The sequence below is a fragment of the Oncorhynchus kisutch genome, linkage group LG14 (genome assembly GCF_002021735.2).
Source record: "Oncorhynchus kisutch isolate 150728-3 linkage group LG14, Okis_V2, whole genome shotgun sequence".
In the NCBI taxonomy this organism is placed as follows: Eukaryota; Metazoa; Chordata; class Actinopteri; order Salmoniformes; family Salmonidae; genus Oncorhynchus; species Oncorhynchus kisutch.
The window spans coordinates 55,387,001-55,407,033 of NC_034187.2; the positions used below are offsets into that span (position 1 = coordinate 55,387,001).

Sequence of the window (20,033 nt, forward strand, 5' to 3'; positions counted from 1 at the left end):
GTGGTTGCTAGGTAGTAGTGGGCCTAATCAGTGTTACATGTTAAAGCCTCCCCCGTTTCCCCATTCCAGACAGGCAACACCTGACATAGGCGTCATGATTTGGCTTATTTTGCATGACGCAAATTGAGAAATATGATCTGGCAGAGAAAATGAATTGCTGAGATTTCACTAGCGTAATGCCTAGATGAGATGATCTATCTGGTTTGCGTGGCTACTCTAGCGCCTCGTCCAAATTTGAAGTGCGAAGAAGACAAAATGAAGTAACAATGACGAATAGCCATAATATAAATTCTGAAATCACGATTGAGCAGAAATAGACTCTGAATTTTGCTCCAATGAAGCTCCGAAATGTCAAAAGGGAGTTACACCATTGAAGTTGACATGGACAAAGTGGTTATGTGACGTGTGACAAGACTTTACACAAAACTGTTGGAAGGTTAAACTCTCCGTCTCACTACCCTCTAGATTCTTACCTCAGGAGTGTCGAAAACAAACCAAGCTTGAACTTGTTGGGCTCCCGCCTCTCCAATGTCTGTCACAGGAATCACATCAGTGGCAAGAGTTGTTAGAGGCTTTACTGCTTAATGTAGTAGACACATGAAGCAAGTGCACCATGCCCCGTCTCAAGGCACCGATGCTTGTGTCCAAGAATTGCTGACATTTGTTGGATCTTCTAGACATCAGCTGGATTTCAGAGCATGCACACACAGCAAAATAAAAAATTAAAATGTAATGCTCTTTAGGGCTTTTCACACTACTGACCCAAACCAAGCTGTACTGAGCCGGCGTGGTTACGCATCTGTACTGACCCAAACCAAGCTGTACTGAGCCGGCCTGGTTACGCATCTGTACTGACCCAAACCAAGCTGTACTGAGCTGGCCTGGTTACGCATCTGTACTGACCCAAACCAAGCTGTACTGAGCTGGCCTGGTTACGCATCTGTACTGACCCAAACCAAGCTGTACTGAGCCGGCGTGGTTACGCATCTGTACTGACCCAAACCAAGCTGTACTGAGCCGGCCTGGTTACGCATCTGTACTGACCCAAACCAAGCTCTACTGAGCCGGCCTGGTTACGCATCTGTACTGACCCAAACCAAGCTGTACTGAGCTGGCCTGGTTACGCATCTGTACTGACCCAAACCAAGCTGTACTGAGCCGGCGTGGTTACGCATCTGTACTGACCCAAACCAAGCTCTACTGAGCCGGCCTGGTTACGCATCTGTACTGACCCAAACCAAGCTGTACTGAGCCGGCCTGGTTACGCATCTGCCGTGATTGCTTGAACTGTGCTTAAAAAGGAGAACGTGAAAAGAGAATATCCAAGCCAGCAATTTGGTTCGGATAAGCACTATAGTCTGAAACAGGTAAAAACGTGAAGACATTAGCCTCATTCATGCTTGATCTGACTAAATCGGAATAATACGACAAAGCAAATGACCGACACTTATCCTTCATTTCAAGGTTTATATCAGATCAACGTGCAGCCATTCCGTTTTAACGACACCCCCTGCGATGCATACACACCATAGGAAGTGAGGGCACTTCAAGCTTGATGCTTCATTTGACAGCACAAGTGTCTCATTGACTTAACTGCCTACATGCCCATCTGCCCGCATTGCAGACATGCTCCTGGAAAAACAGATCAATTTCAGTTCCAGTCTGACCTGGTGTCAAAATGTGCTGGCATTCTAAACAAGCCTGGCTGGGACTGACACCATTAGCACTTGGATGCCTCTAACCCAGACAGCTGCCAACAGTCGGCATCTTTAGACCTCCCTCCCCATCGCATCAACTGCTGTCAAGGGATTTGTTACCACAAATATACCACTAAATAGCTTTCCCACGCCAAACAATCTCTATCTGAATCAAAGCCTAGTTTACCTAGCTTTGGGGAACCTTTTCGTGAGTGGGTTTTGTGATTCACAGATCCTTCAGTTCACCTCGTTCTTAATTCTCACTCTGAGCAAGGGAGAACAGGTCATTGTTGACTAGTAACAGTGAGTAAAACTATTTAGAAACAGAAACATTTTGTCAAGCAAGCACTTTAGTGAAGGGCCTTACATTTATTGTCTTTCCAATAAAACCCATTGAATCGTTTGAGAGAACCCCCATGCTGTCTCCCTGCAAAAGGATGCAAATTAAATGGAAAGAGCATTTTATTCAAAGAAATAGAACATTGTGAAGGCACTCTGTGTCAAATTGAGATTGAACACAGGCTCAAACATTCTACTAGAAATAACTTTCTTCAAAGCCATTCTATACATCTGTACTTAAATTGAGAACTGATCCTTGTAATCCTAACACCGCACCAACCCTTCACATTCTATTTATTCAAGTCCCACTTCACTCCGTTCCCCTCACTCCCTGCTCTCCACCCACTTCTTATCCTCCTTTTAGATTGTGACAGTTCTTCTCAGAAATGATTTTCATCCAGGTGTCCTTAGCAGCCTCTTGTGAAATGTCTGAAGTTGCATCAACTTTTCACCCGCTGCTCACCAGGCTGCTCCACGATGACCTCGATGACCACAGTCCCGGCCTGCCCGTTGCCCACAGCAACTGAGGGGTGCAGGAGGACAAGGGGAGCAGATACGGAAGAAGACCCTCCCTGAGAGACCACTTGGGGCTGAACAAGTAAGATCGTACGCACAGCCGCCTGACCCTCCATATTGTCCATATGCCCCTGTATTTTGAGCCCTAGGACAGCGGTCTGTTCGCTGATGCCCTCTTGTGGCTGTGTGGGGGGGCAGCAGCGGTGGGTCTTGCGGTGCTTTCCCAGGTTGGAGAGGGAGCGGAAGGCCCGGTGGCACACGGGGCAGGAGAATGGTTTCTCGCCGCTGTGAGTGCGGGCGTGCTCGGTGAGGCGGGCGGCCAGGACGAAGCTCTTGCCACAGACACCGCAGACGAAGGGACGCTCGCCGCTGTGCAGACGCTCGTGGTCGCGCAGGTGAGGGATCTGGCGGAAGCTCTTCCAACATTGGGAGCACTGCGGAGAGGAAAAGGAGGAGGGTAGGGCAGGAAGAGGGAGGCAAGGTTGGAGTAGGAGGGAGGCAAAGATACAGAAAGACAGTTATTGCTAATGTGAGCACTCAAAAACATTATCAGGTAGAGGGAAACAGCATTTAAGTGAAAATACTTTGAAAAGGCTACCTTACAATGGCCTTTAGATACTGTCCCAGAGTGTTCAAAGATTAATAGGGGTCTAATGAGCTGCTAAGAGCTTTATACTCAACACCCTGAGCTTGGAGTGTTACCCAATAGACGGTTGCTAGGTGACGTACAGTGTCACCCAAGTATTCATCCCCTTGGCGTTTTTCCTATTTTGGTGCATTTAATTTAATTTCATGTAATGGACATGCACAAAATTGTCCCAATTGGTTTAGTGAAATGACAAAAATAACCTCTTCCAAAAATGTAAAGAAAAAATACAAAACGGAAAAGTGGTACGTGCATATGTATTCATCCTCTTTGCTATGAAGCCCCTAAATAAGATCTGGTGCAACCAATTACCTTCAGAAGTCACATAATTAGTTAAATAAAGTCCACCTGTGTGCAATATAAGTGTCACATGATCTCAGTATATATACACACACACCTGTTCTGAAAGGCTCCAGAGTCTGCAACATCACTAAGCAAGCGGCACCATGAAGACCAAGGAGTTCCCGAAACAGGTCAAGGACAAAGTTGTGGAGAAGTACTGATCAGAGTTGGGTTAAAAAAAAATATCAGAAACTTTGAACATCCCAATGAACACCATTAAATCTGCTTTTAAAAAATGGAAAGAATATGGCACCACAACAAATCTGCCAAGAGAGGGCCGCCCACCAAAACTCATGGACCAGGGAGGAGGGCATTAATCAGAGAGGCAGCAAAGAGACCAAAGATAACCCTGAAGGAGCTGCAAAGCTCCACAGCGGAGATTGGAGTATCTGTCCATAGGACTACTTTAAGTCGTACATTCCAGAATTGGGCTTTACGGAAGAGTGGCCAGAAAAAAAGCCATTACTTAAAGAAAAGAATAGGCTAACATGTTTGCCTAAAGGCATGTGGGAGACTCCCCAAACATATGGAAGAAGGTACTCTGGTCAGATGAGACTAAAATGTAGCTTTTTGGCCATCAAGGAAAATGCTATGTCTGGCGCAAACCCAAAACCTCTCATCACCCTGAGAATACCATCCCCACAGTGAAGCATGGTGGCAGCATCATACTGTGGGTATGTTTTTCATTGACAGGGACTGGGAAACTGGTCAGAATTAAAGGAATGATGGATGGTGCTAAATACAGGGAAATTATTGAGGGAAACCTGTTTCAGTCTTCCAGAGATTTGAGACTGGGACAGAGGTTCCCCTTCCAGCAGGACAATGACCGTAACCATACTGCTAAAGCAATACTCAAGTGGTTTAAGGGGAAACATTTAACATTTCTTGGAATGGCCTAGTCAAAACCCAGACCTCAATCCAATTGGTATGATTTAAAGATTGCTGTACACCAGCAGAACCCATCCAACTTGAAGAATGGGCAAAAATCCCAGTGGCTAGATACGCCAAGCTTATAGATAAGGGGGTGAATAGTTATGTACGGTAAAGTTCTGTTATTTTGTTTTATTTCTTGTTTGTTTTACAATAAAACATATTTTGCATCTTCAAAATGGTAGGCATGTTGCGTAAATCAAATGATACACCCCCCCCAAAAAAATACATTTGAATTCCAAGGCAACAAAATATTTAAAAAATACCAAGGGGGTGAATACTTCCGCAAGCCACTGTACAACGCCTCCTATCAGCCATGTTGGAAGACCACCATATCAATTCTTCCGACGACAACAGCTGAGTGGCTACCCCAAAGTTCATGATAACAGTGCCTAAAAACTAGTTGATTCATCACCACAGTCAATTTCTGTGCAGTAATTGGCTGCTCGAAGGCAGGAAATCATGTTTTTCCAGATTACTCGCAATCATGAAACACTAAAAGGAGATATGGCTCACTAAGGCTCTACAGACGGTAGTGCATACGACGGTAGTGCATACGACCCAGTACATCACTGGGGCCAAGCTTCCTGCAATCCAGGACCTATATAATAGGCGGTGTTAGAGCAAAGCCCATAAAATTATCAGACACTTCAGTCACCCAAGTCAGACTGTTCTCTCTGCTACCGCATGGCAAGCACCAAGTCTGGGACCAAAAGGCTCCTTAACAGCTTCTACCTCCAAGCCATAAGACCGCTGAACAATTGCTCAAAATGGCCGACTGACTATTACATTGACACCCCCCCATCTTTTTGTACAATGCTGCTACTCAGTTGGTGTATTATCTATGCATAGTCACGTCACCCCTACCTACATGTACAAATGACCTCTAACCTGTATATAGCCTCGTTATTGTTATCTTATTGTGTTACTTGTTATTTAAAAAATTTACTTTAGTTTTTTGGTAAATATTTTCTTAACTATTCTTGAACTGCCCTGTTGGTAAAGGTAAGTAAGCATTTCACGGTAAGGTCTACACTTGTTGTATTCGGCGCATGTGACAAATAAAGTTTAATTTGCCTCAAGAACTGTCAGAAAAGCGAAGAAACCTTTCTGCCCATCAAGACCTGAACCCAGACAGCTGTCAGTACAGGGTCTGCTCCGATCATTTCATCACTGATAAGTCTGATGAATTTCAAGTTTAGTTTAGCTGTTACGCTAACTAGGCGCTGACAATTCTGTTAGCCAACATTAGCTAGCTAGCTAAATAGCTTGTAGTCTAGCTGTTAGCATGCATCTCTTATAGGCAGTGCGTGAGTTTCACATTTTTGAGGAAGCTATTTTTCACTACAAAAATGCACCTTTATAATAAATAATAATAAAACATTGCATCCATCATCACATTTGCAGACTAATGAAAAACTATTCCTAATGTGGTGAGTAGATTGAGTTATATTAATAGCCTAATAAATTGACTATCAAATCTACAGTGAGGGGAAAAAAGTATTTGATCCCCTGCTGATTTTGTACGTTTGCCCACTGACAAAGAAATGATCAGTCTATAAATTTTATGATAGGTTTATTTGAACAGTGAGAGACAGATTAACAACACAAAAAGTATTTGACCCCCTATCAATCAGAAAGATTTCTGGCTCCCAGGTGTCTTTTATGCAGGTAACGAGCTGAGATTAGGAGCACACTCTTAAAGGGAGTGCTCCTAATCTCAGTTTGTTACCTGTATAAATGACACCTGTCCACAGAAGCAATCAAACAATCAGACTCCAAACTCTCCACCATGGCCAAGACCAAAGAGCTCTCCAAGGATGTCAGGGACAAGATTGTAGACTAGGGCTACAAGACCATCGCCAAGCAGCTTGGTGAGAAGGTGACAACAGTTGGTGCGATTATTCGCAAATGGAAGAAAGACAAAATAAAATGTCAATCTCCCTCGGCCTGGGGCTCCATGCAAGATCTCACCTCGTGGAGTTGCAATGATCATGAGAACGGTGAGGAATCAGCCCAGAACTACATGGGAGGATCTTGTCAATGATCTCAAGGCAGCTGGGACCAGTCACCAAGAAAACAATTGGTAACACACTTCACCGTGAAGGACTGAAATCCTGCAGTGCCTGCAAGGTCCCCCTGCTCAAGAAAGCACATATACATGCCCGTCGGAAGTTTGCCAATGAACATCTGAATGATTCAGAGGACAACTTGGTGACAGTGTTATGGTCAGATGAGACCAAAATGGAGCTCTTTGGCATCAACTCAACTCACCGGGTTTGGAGGAGGAGGAATGCTGCCTATGACCCCAAGAACACCATCCCCACCATCAAACATGGAGGTGGAAACATTATGCTTTGGGGGTGTTTTTCTGCTAAGGGGACAGGACAACTTCACCACATAAAAGGGACGATGGACGGGGCCATGTACAGTCAAATCTTGGGTGAGAACCGCCTTCCCTCAGCCTGGACATTGAAAATGGGTCGTGGATAGGTATTCCAGCATGACAATGACCCAAAACACACGGCCAAGGCAACAAAGGAGTGGCTCAAGAAGAAGCACATTAAGGTCCTGGAGTGGCCGAGCCAGTCTCCAGACCTTAATCCCATAGAAAATCTGTGGAGGGAGCTGAAGGTTCGATTTGCCAAACGTCAGCCTCGAAACCTTAATGACCTGGAGAAGATCTGCAAAGAGAAGTGAGACTAAATCCATCCTGAGATGTGTGCAAACCTGGTGGCCAACTACAAGAAGCGTCTGACCTCTGTGATTGCCAACAAGGGATTTGCCACCAAGTACTAAGTCATGTTTTGCAGAGAGGTCAAATACTTATTTCCCACAATAAAATGCTAATAAATTTATAACATTTTTGACATGCGTTTTTCTGGATTTTTTGGGATGTTATTCTGTCTCTTGCTGTTCAAATAAACCTACCATTAAAGTTATAGACGGAACATTTCTTTGTCAGTGGGCAAATGTACAGAATCAGCAGGGGATGAAATACTTTCTCCCCCTCACTGTGCATAGCTGAGCGCATAGTGGAATAGGCCTTTAAGGCCATATCAGATAATTTTTTTCTTTGCACAGGAAATATTTGGCTTTCGATAAACACATTTCATGCAACTCTACTACACTTTATATGACTGGAGACATAAGCAATCTTTTTTTAATACAACAAATCACAGGGTAGCCTAGGCCTTCCTTGCTGAGACTGACAAACAGAACAATAAAAACAACCCTGTATTGAATGCAACCGTCTCATCTAGGCCGGCGAAAAGGGGAGACACAAATTGTACAAAATCTCAGACAATGTTTTGAACGGTCATCCAACTCGGAATGCCAAGTCGGAAACTCAGACATTTTTCTAGAGCGCTGACTTTCCTACCTGAAGATCACTGACGTCAAGATTTGACATGCATATTCATGGTATGAGGCTAGTAGCATAGCATCGCTCTCCAATTGAATACAGGCACATCAAATACTCAGAAAAGGATTACAATAATTTGATTTATCCACCAATCCAAAAAGAAAGGATAGGTGGGAGCTTGAAAGCCCACCATGCCACTTTGTGGACAACAACTCCCATTGTTAGAGCAGAGAGACATTGTACAGTGAATTCAGAAAGTGTTCAAACTCCTTAACTTTTCCCACATTTTGTTATGGCATTATTCTAAAATGGATGAAATAGTTTCCCCCCCCTCAATCTACACGCAATACCCCATAATGACAAAGCAAAAACAGGCTTTTTGCAGAAGTTTTTGCACATTTAAATAAAATGTAAAAAACGTAAATATCACATTTACATAAGTATTCAAACCCTTTTACTCAGTATTGAAGCACCGTTGGCAGTGATTACAGCCTCGAGTCTTCTTGGGTATGACATTACAAGCTATGGCACACCTGTATTTGGGGAGTTTCTTCCATTCCTCTCTGCAGACCCTCTCAAGCTCTGTCGGGTTGGATGGGGAGCGTTGCTGCACAGCCATTTTCAGGTCTCTCCAGAGATGTTCGATAATGTTCAAGTCCGAGTTCTGGCTGGGCCACTCAAGGACATTCAGCGACTTGGCTGTGTGCTTAGGGTTGTTGTCCTGTTGGAAGGTGAACTTTCGCCCCAGTCTGAGGTCCTGAGTGCTCTGGAGCAGGTTTTCATCAAGGATTTCTCTGTACATCTTTCCCTCAATCCTGACTAGTCTCCTAGTCCATGCTGCTGAAAAACATCCCCCACAGCATGATGCTGCCACTACCATGCTTCACCGCAGGGATGGTGCCACGTTTCCTCTAGAGGTGACACTTGGTATTCAGGCTAAAGTGTTCAATCTTGGTTTCTCGTGGTCTGAGAGTCCTTTAGTTGCCTTTTGGCAAACCTCAAGCGGGTTGCATGTGCCTTTTAGGGGAGAGTGGCTTCCGTTTGGCCACTCTACCATAAAGGCCAGATTGGTTGAGTGCTACAGAGATGGTTGTCCTTCTGGAAGGTTCTCCCATCTCCACAGAGTAACTCTGGAGCTCTGTCAGAGGGACCATCGGGTTCTTGGTCACCTCCTTGACCAAAGCCCTTCTCCCCCGATTGCTCAGATTGGCCGGGTGGCTAGCTCTAGGAAGAGCCTTCGTGGTTCCAAACTTCTTCCATTTAAGACTGATGGAGGCCACTGTGTTCTTAGGGACCTTCAATGCAACAGCAATTTTTTGGTACCCTTCCCCAGATCTGTGCCTCGACACAATCTTGTCTCGGAGCTCTACGGACAATTCCTTCAACCTCATGACTAGGTTTTTGCTCTGACATGCACTGTCAACTGTGGGACCTAATATAGACAGGTGTGTGCCTTTCTAAACCATGTCCAATCAATTGAATTTACCACCGGTGGAATCCAATCAAGTTGTAGAAACATCAAGGAAAGGGTCTGAATACTTATGTAAATAAGGTATCCGTTGTTTGAAAAATTTGCTAACATTTCTAAAAACCTGATTTTGCTTTGTCATTCTGGGGTATTGTGTGTAGATTGAAGAGAAAAAAAGTGTATTTAATCCATTTTAGAATAAGGCTGTAACATAACAAAGCAGAAAGGGTCAAGGGGTCTGAATACTTTTCAAATGCACTGTATATGGTTCATTCCTACAGTTACTGTGATGGTCTGGTTTCCACCAGACTGACTCCGGTCTTCCAACATGGTGCCTGGTGTGGTTGCTAGGTGATTTGTGACGCAACTGAAAACCCTCTATACAACAACCTGTTGAAGGGGACTAAAGCCGGACAATTTGTTTATCTAGAACTGGTATTTCAGTTGACAAGTTGGAGTAACAATTAACACAGGGTTGCCCTAATACAACCTTTGGTCTATGTAGGGCTGCAAAAATCATGAAACTGTCACAAATTCCCTTGTTTTTCAGAGAGTATTTCTGGAATAAGCAGGGAATGAGCTGAGAGGGAACCCTCTACCTTAGAAATCTGAAAAAGCAGGGAATTTGGGGAAAGTTTTGAAATTTTGCAACCCTAGACCTGCATTGACATCTTTCACCTCTGACCTGAAAGGGCTTCTCCCCCGTGTGGACTCGAAGGTGGACGCTGAGTGATGAGCCGGTGGTGAAGTCCTTCCCACAGTGATGGCAGTGGAAGGGACGGGGCTTGGGGAGGTCGGCGGCAGCCACCGTGTCCCCGGGCGCCGGGCAGTGGGTAAGGAGGTGCTCTTCCAGGGAGGCGGCCGTTGCATAGCGCCGTCTGCAGGGGGTCATCGGGCAGCGCAAGGGGGTCTGGCCGGCGTGGGACAATCTGTGGAGGTCCAGGCCTTCCTTGGTGACACAGCGATGGCGGCAGAACTCACAGTCCAGAAGCCCTGTGGTCTTGTCCCGCCTTCCGCCTTGGCCACGGCCTCTACCCTGGCCTGTTCCCTTAACCAGGCCTATGTCCACCACTCCTGTACAGAGAAGAAAGTCTGATTACATGGCACAGAAGCAGCCATGTTAAGTGAGCATATGCATAAAAGCAGAGGGTTAGAAACATAGAAATTTACATGGTTGATAATATCAGTGAATATATCAAAAGAACCATACAATAACAAGGAAAATTACCAAAGTCCTAATTTAACCAAACGAAAATACTTCAGTTGAAATACACTACCGTTCAAAAGTCTGGGGTCACTTAGAAATGTCCTTGTTTTTGAAAGAAAATTGTGTTGACCATTAAAATAACATAAAATTGATGGACAACAAATGTGCTTTCTTTCAAAAACAAGGACATATCTAAGTGACCCAAATCTTATGAATGGTAGTGTAGAACATCTTCCATCTTTGTAGGCAACAACTTCTAACAGATACACAAAAATTATTAAGGGGTAAATAAAGTGGCGGGGGAAATTCATTAGTCAAAGTGAAAGGGGGAGTATTCACAAGGCGGAGATGACTGCGCGAGGCCTTGTAAGTTGTGTTGCAACACTGCCCTTGACGACCTCGGTAACTGGGCCCTCGCCAGCGTGATATAATAATGATAACAAAGAACAAAAGCAACAACATAAATCAGCAGGTAATGGCCTGTGAAACGCACAACGCAGCGTATTAAAATAGATCATGTGTTCTGACAGGGGCGGCAGGGCTGGCAGTTGTACGGCATTGTGGGATAGCGGGTCCTTTCTCTTATACGTTTAGTTAGCGGTTAGTGGTTCATATGGATATGAAAGCCCGCTGACTTTATTAAATGTCATTTAAACGATATTACGCTGGCGCACTCACCCGCAGAGTACGGGCGCGATCCATCGCTTAGCCGAGGGCAGACTTGATGTAGGGAAGAGCATATGGCACAGAGACTGGTGTAGATAAGCGTGCATATGCAAAGCAACAGGCAGACGGCCAAGTGTAGTAATACAGGCAAGCAGGTGCTCGAAGAGCCACCCACACAGTCAAACACACACCGAGAAACCCACAGAATGACATCACGCAGGGCCATCTAAACCATGCGGGTAAAAGATGAAAGATTTGAGGGCACAGACACGAACGCATGCACACACTATTAGTATTCCTCTGACCGTCATGTGTGAGAGCATGAAGCTTCAGCCTGCTCTTGTGGAAGAAGTGTTCCCCACAGATGGAGCAGGTGAACGGATACTTCCCTGATCGAGAGTATCTGACGGCCATTTCAAGGGAAAAGAGAGGGGAAAAAGAGACAATTAGATGTGTTTTTCTGAAAATATAGATAACATTTCAAGCGAAAAGCCCTTATTTCCAACATTCACCATAAGGCCAGGATTCCTTCCCTACCGCGTGACGAGTCCAGGAAAGACTTCTGGCCCTAATCATGGTCCTATATGCAATTCACAATAAGACAACATCTACACCACCTCATACAAATTCAACATAGGACAGTCTTATACATGTGTATTCAAACAGAGTGGTGCTAATATATTGTAGACTGTTTTAAAGCTTTGCGCCACAAGTCATGACTGTTGATCAACACAATCCTTCTGCAATAGACATGACACGTATAACACTTCTGACCCTATGTTTATCACATTCCCTCCCGCATATAATAAAAGCTGTGTTGTCTGTGTGTGTGGTAAACTGTCCTAGTGGATGATGCAATCAGAAATCGTCTGAATGAAAGCTAATGAGTCGTGGCGCAGTGTCATTACTTCCACCCCCCACCCCTCCCCAAAAACAGTAAATTGTGAGTGAGAGCAGGTTGGTTGGCACTGTGCTGGATTGTGTTCATTAGGCACCAAATGGAAGAAAACAGGCTGAAACAGGGAGGAACTACATGGAGTAGTCTAATAAGAACATAGAATTGTTTAGTTTTCCGATGAAAAACATTTTGCTACGGTGTGCCATAATGAATACTGGTGTCTATGATGGGTGGTGAAGAGCAAAAAGAGAACTAATGGGCTAGTCACATAATGGCACGTGTGTGTGTGTGTGTGTGTGTGGGGGGAAGTCTTGTGTAGCCACATAATGGTGGGTCTCACCAGACAGATCTCTCAATGTGATTACACTGTCAATACATATCCTCGGGCAATAATTTTTTTTAAATGCCAATGGAGTATACCCATCACTAATGAAATAAGATTGACCACGAGCGACTTATAAATCGATTCCTTATACTTGTGTTATTATACTGGAATTTGTTATGTCCATGATGGTCGGGAACTAAGCATCCGTCTATTAATAATACAAATATCACTATTATAATTCCATCATTGACTGAACACTTTCCCGCTTCAAATGGTCAAATACTCCAGTCCCCCAAAATCATAGACTTTTCTCTCTGCTACCGCACGGCAAGCGGTACCCAGAGCGCCAAGTCGGAGACCAAAAGGCTTCTGAACAGCTTCCACCCCCAAGACATAAGACTCCAACACACACACACACACACATTGATGCCACACAATCTTCACACGTGCTGCTGCCACTCTGGTTTATTACCTAGTCACTTTAACCTCTACCTACATATTACCTCAACTAGTCCTTGTATGTAGCCTCGTTATTTTATTGTTACTATTAACTTTTTTAATTAGCTCATTTTTTCGTTCCTTTTTAAGTTGGGAAAGGGCTCGTAAGTAAGCATTTCGCGGTAAAGTCCACACCTGATGTATTCCGCATGTAACAATGAACGTTTGATTCGTTTTTATTGGTATAAACTACTTTGTATCTCTGTGCACATTAATTCATACAGAATGTCAAATGTACAGTCTGATGGTTCTGTATGTACGAACGCAGGCCTTCATATGTTCAATTGTATTGTATGAGCACGGAGCAGGATGTATTTAATTATGCTCTTGTGCTTCCCATGATAACGCCTTCTCAATTGCCCCAAAGTATTGTACTGGTCTGAATGAAGAGCAATCGGTAATCAACTTAGTATTGTGCTGTCACACAATGTAATTAGCAGTGTTTTTTAAACACCTCAACTAAGAGGCCACATCTAAGCAGGCATAGAGAGAGGCATAATTGCCCCTAAGGCGATAAAGTTGAATTGAATTGAATTCAGGCCAAACTGAATTGATGGCCAGACATACCTGTGAACTGGCACCTGAGATGACATTCGGAAGCAGCGTGGATAATCAGGGCATTTGTATCGAAAAAATGTTGGGTACTTTGAGTTCTTTGACTCTACATCATTGACCGCACCGCGACCCTCCTCCTTGACTGTGCCCTCCTTCACCACAACACCATCTTTGTTCAAGGCATCCTGGCGTTCGTGTAGTAGGTGGTGGGTCTGGAGCGTGCCCAACAGCGTGTAGTTCTTGCCGCAGCGCAGGCAGTTGTAAGGCTTGCGGGCGCTGTGGGTGATACGGTGGCGCGTCACGCATCTGTTGTAGGCGAACGTCATGGGGCAGAGGTCACACTTAAACGGCTTGAGGCCTGAGTGGGCCTGGATGTGGGTGCGCATGCGGCTGCAGCTCTTGAAGAAACACCCGCAGTGGGGGCACGGTCCGAAGTGATTCCCGGGTGTTGTTTCCAGGGCCGGTAGGGGGGTGGAAGAGTCGGGGAGGGTGGTGGTAGTGAGGGGTGGATGGATCGGGGTCTCTTCTCCGCCACTCACCACAGCTGAAAGAATTACGGCAGTCAATAAAGAACACTAAAGTAGGCACAAAATGTGAAAAAACGTTTTGAAAACGTAAGAGGTGCCCCTGGATATTATTCAATGAAAAAAAACAGATGAGCATTCTCCTTTTCAAGATTTTTTGCTACATTGTACTCTACTGAACACAGCCCAGTCTTCCATGTTCCTTTAGTAAGCCTACCTAGTACCTACCACTGTTGCTTTTCCACTGGAACAGAGGCGTAGGTAAAATGTGGTCCACCCGGGGTTTGCAGCCCTCCGAGTCCTTTTCCCCTCTGTCTCGATGCTGCCTGCGGTGGTAGAGGTACTTAGTAGTGTTCATAAAGCTCTCTCCACACACGTCACAGTGATGTAGCGCCCCCGGCAAGCCGTGGATGGCCACACGGTGCAGCTTTAGTGCCGACTCAGTGTTGAAGCCCGAGCCACAGGCCGCACAGAAGGAGGTCTGGCTCGAGGAGGAAGCAGTTGGATTGGAACTACAGGCAGCAGGGTTTGTTTCTGATTCCAATTCATTCTCAATGCTATGTTCTTGTTCCATCCCTCCTCCATTGTCTACCTCTTCCTCCCTCTCTTTGTCACCATCCTCCTCTATATTCACATCCATCCCTCCATCACTCTGTCCCTCTACCCCCTTTTCATCTCCTATCGCAGGCTGACACTCTGTGTCCATTTCCTGGTCCCTTGGTTCTGACCCAGTGGTTGCAGAACAGTCACCCAGCTTGCTGTGCTTCTGCCACAGCTCCAGGGACTCAAACAATGCCTCACATTCCCTACACTGATAGTGGATGAGCAGGGCCGGGCTAGTCAGGTTTTGCGTTTGGGTCTGGTTCTGAGGGATGTTGGAACCGGTCGGACTTCCAGTCAGGTAGGGCAGGTTTGGGTTCGTCATGAAGGTTCTCTTTTGGTTTCTCTCTTGGTGCTGGGATGGTCCATTCTGAGACTGAAGCACCACTCTGGAGCTCTAGGACATCACCACACACAGAGAAATGAAGGAAATACTTGAAACACAGAAAAAAATAGAGTTATACAAAAACCAAAGTTATTTTTGTGATCACTTAATTCATTTTTCGATGCATTTTCTGAATGCTTGTCATGAGTGCAAACCTGTTGCAAGCTGATTAGTTTGTTGCTAAGGATAATAGGTAGCTAGGGACTAATTTTCATAGCAACATAATGCATTAGCTCAGGGAATGTCACGCACCAAGGTCCTCAAGGGCTACTTTTCACATTTCTCCCTCCCTGACACTTATGTGATCGATATGACATGTCTCAAATGGCACCCTGGGGCCCAGAGGGTCTAAATAGTGCTCAATAAAGGGAATAGTCTCCCATTTGGGACACATCTAAGGTCTCCAATCTGATGAAAGAAGGCTATGATGAATAGAGGCAGACAACCTGCAGCCCACAAGGACTGTCTGGAGGTTCAGAAGTGGTTGATACCAAACATTCTTCCTTATAAGATTTCTTAGTCATCACTAGCTGCCCAGGCTAGAAAAGGACAAAGTTATCAGACTTTGTAACCAAAAAAACAATTTTAACTACTTTCCATGACTTTAACCCTAACTTATCCTTACTCTTAATCCAACATAAAGAACAAATAGCTCATGTTCATCATCTCGATCAGAAAGTCTTGCCATTTTGGTCCTTTCAAACATGAGACTGAGGCTGCAGTACCTCGGTCTGTGCTGTAGGTGGCGCTGCAGAGACCATCTCCTCTGTGTTGACAGGTTGGCAGGTGAGCTGATGAGAGATCACCACCTCCAGTGAGTTGAATATCTGGTAGCAGGTAGAGCACAAGTAGAGGGAGGAGTCCATACCTACTGCTGAGAGGAATGCACACATTATACACAAAGTAATACAGTAAAAGTGCACACACACACAATTGCAACCCAATGAACCCATGATTCAAGCAAACACACAAATACTCAACAAGACTGCAATCCAATTAAAACACGCACACACACCAGGACAGAGAGACACAAACACAGTCACAATGAGTCACATACAGCTGTCAGCCGTCCCTATCACATTGAATGCTTAGTGATGGATAATGCTGGTCGGCTGACATACGGAGGCTGGCTGCACATTAGCTGTTCCCTGGGGGGGGGGGGGGGGGGGGTCGATGGGTGTGAAACAGTCAGTGTGAATTTCTCTATCTATTGTCTCTCTCTCTCTCCTCCTGATCATCCCTGTCTTTCATTGGACAGTGTGAGAGCTTTCTGAGGGTAAAACAGATGGCTGTTCAACTGTTTGGCTAGGGACCCTTTCTGCCTCAGCCTCCATGTATACACACACACACGCACACACAATGACCCTCGCATCAGAGCAGATTACAGACACATGCTGCACCATTTGGTTTCCCTTGGATTGTCACACGCAACCGAGTGTCTATCCGCGTCTGGTGCCGTTAATAACAATCGCAATTCGATTTTGACCTCGATAGGCGCTTGGAGCTAAATATGTTTTAAACACGTGGAACAGGGTTCATTTACTGAGTTGGCATGATGTAACAGGAGAGTGCAATACCCAACACAACTCTAAGGAGATATGGGAGATCTTAGATGTGTTTCCCAATTCCAAACTCTTTGACTGTGCCGATCCTGACAACCTTAACCTCTGAGCTCTGTGTCGATCCCAGGGGGTGTCGCCATTCTAACGATGTGGACTTCTACTAAACATCTAAAAGACTCAATTAAATATTCAATCACCTTGGTTGGGTGAATTATAATATGGTGTGGCAGTGTGAGAGTAAAGCATGTCTGTCAACAATGTTTCATCTATTTAGTCAATGAATAGTAAATCACTCAACGTATTAATCTTCAATTTCCAGTCAAAAGTGCTGCCCATGCACTTGTTTGTAAACTGAGGCGGTGGGTTTTGGTGAATATAAGCCCTTTTATTTTGCATCTTTGCAAAAATATGTTTGTGGAAGGTTATATAAAAACTACAGAGAAACTGTGAAATATGGGAGACTGTTGTGCTGATAGTTATAGAATGCCAAACAGTTGGCACCATTGCTGACAGCAGCCTTCAGTGCAAAGCAAATACTGATGGACTGTTGCAATGAAGCCCCTAGGCTTAACAGCGTATAATGTGCAAACGGCGAGGAATTTCCAAGGAGACAAAACCATTTTATTTTAAATCCCTTAAAAGCTTTGGCACTCGAGCTTGCCTCTCTAACACTGTACTTAAGGTTAGATATTTTAATGATTTCATTTTTTTTTTTTTTAAGGAAAACATTGGCAGTTAATCACGTGCACAGGAAATAACCAGGCAACACATCTTTACATACCAAGTGGAAAAACACTGAACTGGCCTGCAGGACTGTAGGGATCCGAAAGTCATTGAAAAAGAACTAGCCTATAGGGCCTTCTTGAATGGTGTTACTGTGTGTATGACAAAGGCAAACACCTTTTAGAACATTACAGACCATGTTCTGACCTAGGCCTATAGGCGTATTCAAGCCTTGATCCTCCAACGGTTTCTTTTGTTCGTCTGTAGGCCCACAAGTGCATTCGGAAAGTATTCAGACTCCTGCCCCTTTTCTACATTTTGTTACGGTACAGCCTAAAATTGATTTTTTTTTTAAAGAAGAAAAAAGTTAAACATGTCAATCTACATACAATACCCCATAATGACAAGCCGAAAACAGCTTTTTTGACATTTGCTATGAGAGCTCAGGTGCATTCTGTTTCCATTGATCATCCTTGAGATGTTTCCACAACTTGGAGTTCACCTGTGGTAAATTTAATTGATTGGACATGATTTGGAAAGGCACACACCTACCTATATATTTTCAATGTCAGAGCAAAAACCAAGCCATGAGGTCGAAGGAATTGTCCGTAGAGCTAGGAGTCTGGATTGTGTCAAGGCACAGATCTGTGGAAGGGTAACAAAACAATTCTGCAGCATTGAAGGTCCCCAAGAACACAGTGGCCTCCATCAGTCTTAAATGGAAGAAGTTTGGAACCACCAAGACTCTTCCTAGACCTGGCCGCTCGGCCAAACTGAGCAATCAGCGGAGAAGGGGCTTGGTCAGGGAGGTGACCAAGAACCCAATGGTCACTCTGACAGAGTGACCAGAGTTCCTCTGTGGAGATGGGAGAACCTTCCAGAAGGACAACCATCTCTTCAGCACTCCACCAATCAGGCCTTTATGGTAGAGTGCCCAGACAGAAGCCACTCCTCAGTAAAAGGCACATGACAACCCGCTTGGAGTTTGCCAAAAGGCACATAAAGGACTACCATGAGAAACAAGACTCTGGTCTGATGAAACCACAATTGAACTATTTTGCCTGAATGCCAAGCGTCACGTCTGGAGGAAACCTGGCACCATCCCTACGGTGAAGCATGGTGGTGGCAGCCTCATGCTGTGGGGATGTTTTTCAGTGGCAGGGAAACTAGTCAGGATCGAGGGCAATATGAACGGATCAAAGTACAGAGAGATCTTTGATGCAAACCTGCTCCAGAACTCCCCATCCAACCTGACAGAACGTGAGAGGATCTGCAGAGAAGAATGGAAGAAACTCCCTAAATACAGGTGTGCCAAGCTTGTAGCATCATACCAACGAGTCGAGGCTGTGATCACTGCAAATAGTGCTTCAACAAAGCACTGAGTAAAGGGTCTGAATACTTATGTAAATGTCATATTTTAGTAGCTTTTTTTCTACATTTGCAAACATTTCTAAACCTATTTTTGCTTTGTCATTATGGGGTATTGTGTGTAGATTCAGAAAAACAATGTAATCCATTTCAGAATAAGGCTGTAACGTAACAAAAATATGGGAAAAGTCAAGGGGTCTGAATACTTTCCGAATGCACTGTATGTGGCAATTCTGCCCCTAGCTATAAAAGAAGTAATCTACTAGATGCAATGAACCAATAAACCATTATATATTACAGGCCTAAACACTTCACCGCATTCTATTGTACATAAAGTCTCTTGTAAAATCAGCGGCCTAACCTTTGATAAACTTCTCAGAAATAAATTCACTGTGAAATCCATCCAAGCCTAACAAGTGGTTCTGTTCAATATAGTATTGGAATTTTAGTTAAGTATTGGTGCATATATATATTTTTAGTCTGATTTAAACCGTATGCAATGTCGCCCCCTGGCGAGCTATATACAACTTCACAACTTGTGGAAAGATGAGTGTGGAAAGAAATAGTTGCAGGCCTAAGTGTATGTTCAAATATTATTTTGAGCAGATGGTTACCCCGATCTTGTTTGAGATATTGAATCAAGTGACATACATTTATATTGTTTTTGTCTTGTCAAGCATTATTCTTTATGCATACATATTTACAATATTTAAATGGTCCTAAAACATTTCCAGGTGTTGTTAGTAGCTGCATTGTTTGCGTTCTTGTATCAAAGTCGGCTAACTGTACCTGCAAGCCAGACAAGTGGCGTTGGTTGCTATCCCATCGAGCTGAGAAACACTATTGCGCGTGCTTTCTATGGTACAATGGCCGCACCTCTGTAGGTCGATCGTCTAAATACTCCCTCTTTCAGAATACATTTTCCTCTCACGAAGGCTTGGTTGCTTGAATACAAATGATCGTCTGCTTCTCGAATAAGCTCAAAAGTAAACGGCCTTTCATGAAATGACATAAATGTATTGATACTAACTGCAAATCGACGCTACCAAAATGTTTGCCAAAACATTCGTTGACGTCCTCCTAGTAAAACGCTACTCGATTGGTTACTTTGGCGCGGAATATTCACCAATCACGTAACGTCTTTGGAGAATTCGCTACTTGGGCTTCAAATTAGCAAGCAAGTGGCACTGGCCTGCTAGTGTGGTAGCATTTGAAGAGTAGGTACAGTACATTGTAACGCTGGTGCTGTTTTATATTAAAGCTGCAATATGTAACTTTTTGGGGACCCGACCAAATGCACATAGAAATGTGTCATAAACAGATATACCAAGAAGCGGTATATCTGTTCTGTTCTTAAATTTAGTTTTTGAATCTTTTACTTTCAGTTTAGGACAATGCAGAAGGCTCAGAGCGGTCTGGT

At 44.3% G+C, this 20,033-nt stretch overlaps 1 protein-coding gene across 2 annotated transcripts; it reads right to left on the bottom strand.

The window, feature by feature from the left end:
• Nucleotides 1-2,046: 2,046 nt before the first annotated feature.
• On the bottom strand, nucleotides 2,047-19,756 carry LOC109903627 (zinc finger protein 93). Of its 2 annotated transcripts, none has more exons than XM_020500450.2 (7): nucleotides 19,403-19,756; nucleotides 15,686-15,831; nucleotides 14,204-14,972; nucleotides 13,464-13,995; nucleotides 11,481-11,578; nucleotides 9,988-10,376; nucleotides 2,047-2,986 (listed from the first exon to the last, which is right to left on the bottom strand). In XM_020500450.2, the coding sequence occupies exons 2-7, from the start codon at nucleotides 15,824-15,826 to the stop codon at nucleotides 2,477-2,479; spliced, it is 2,439 nt and encodes an 812-aa protein (XP_020356039.1). In that variant the 5' UTR covers nucleotides 15,827-15,831; nucleotides 19,403-19,756; the 3' UTR covers nucleotides 2,047-2,476. The 2 variants fall into 2 exon arrangements, with proteins under 2 accessions (XP_020356039.1, XP_020356040.1); XM_020500451.2 differs by having other exon boundaries at nucleotides 15,686-15,834.
• Nucleotides 19,757-20,033: the final 277 nt, after the last annotated feature.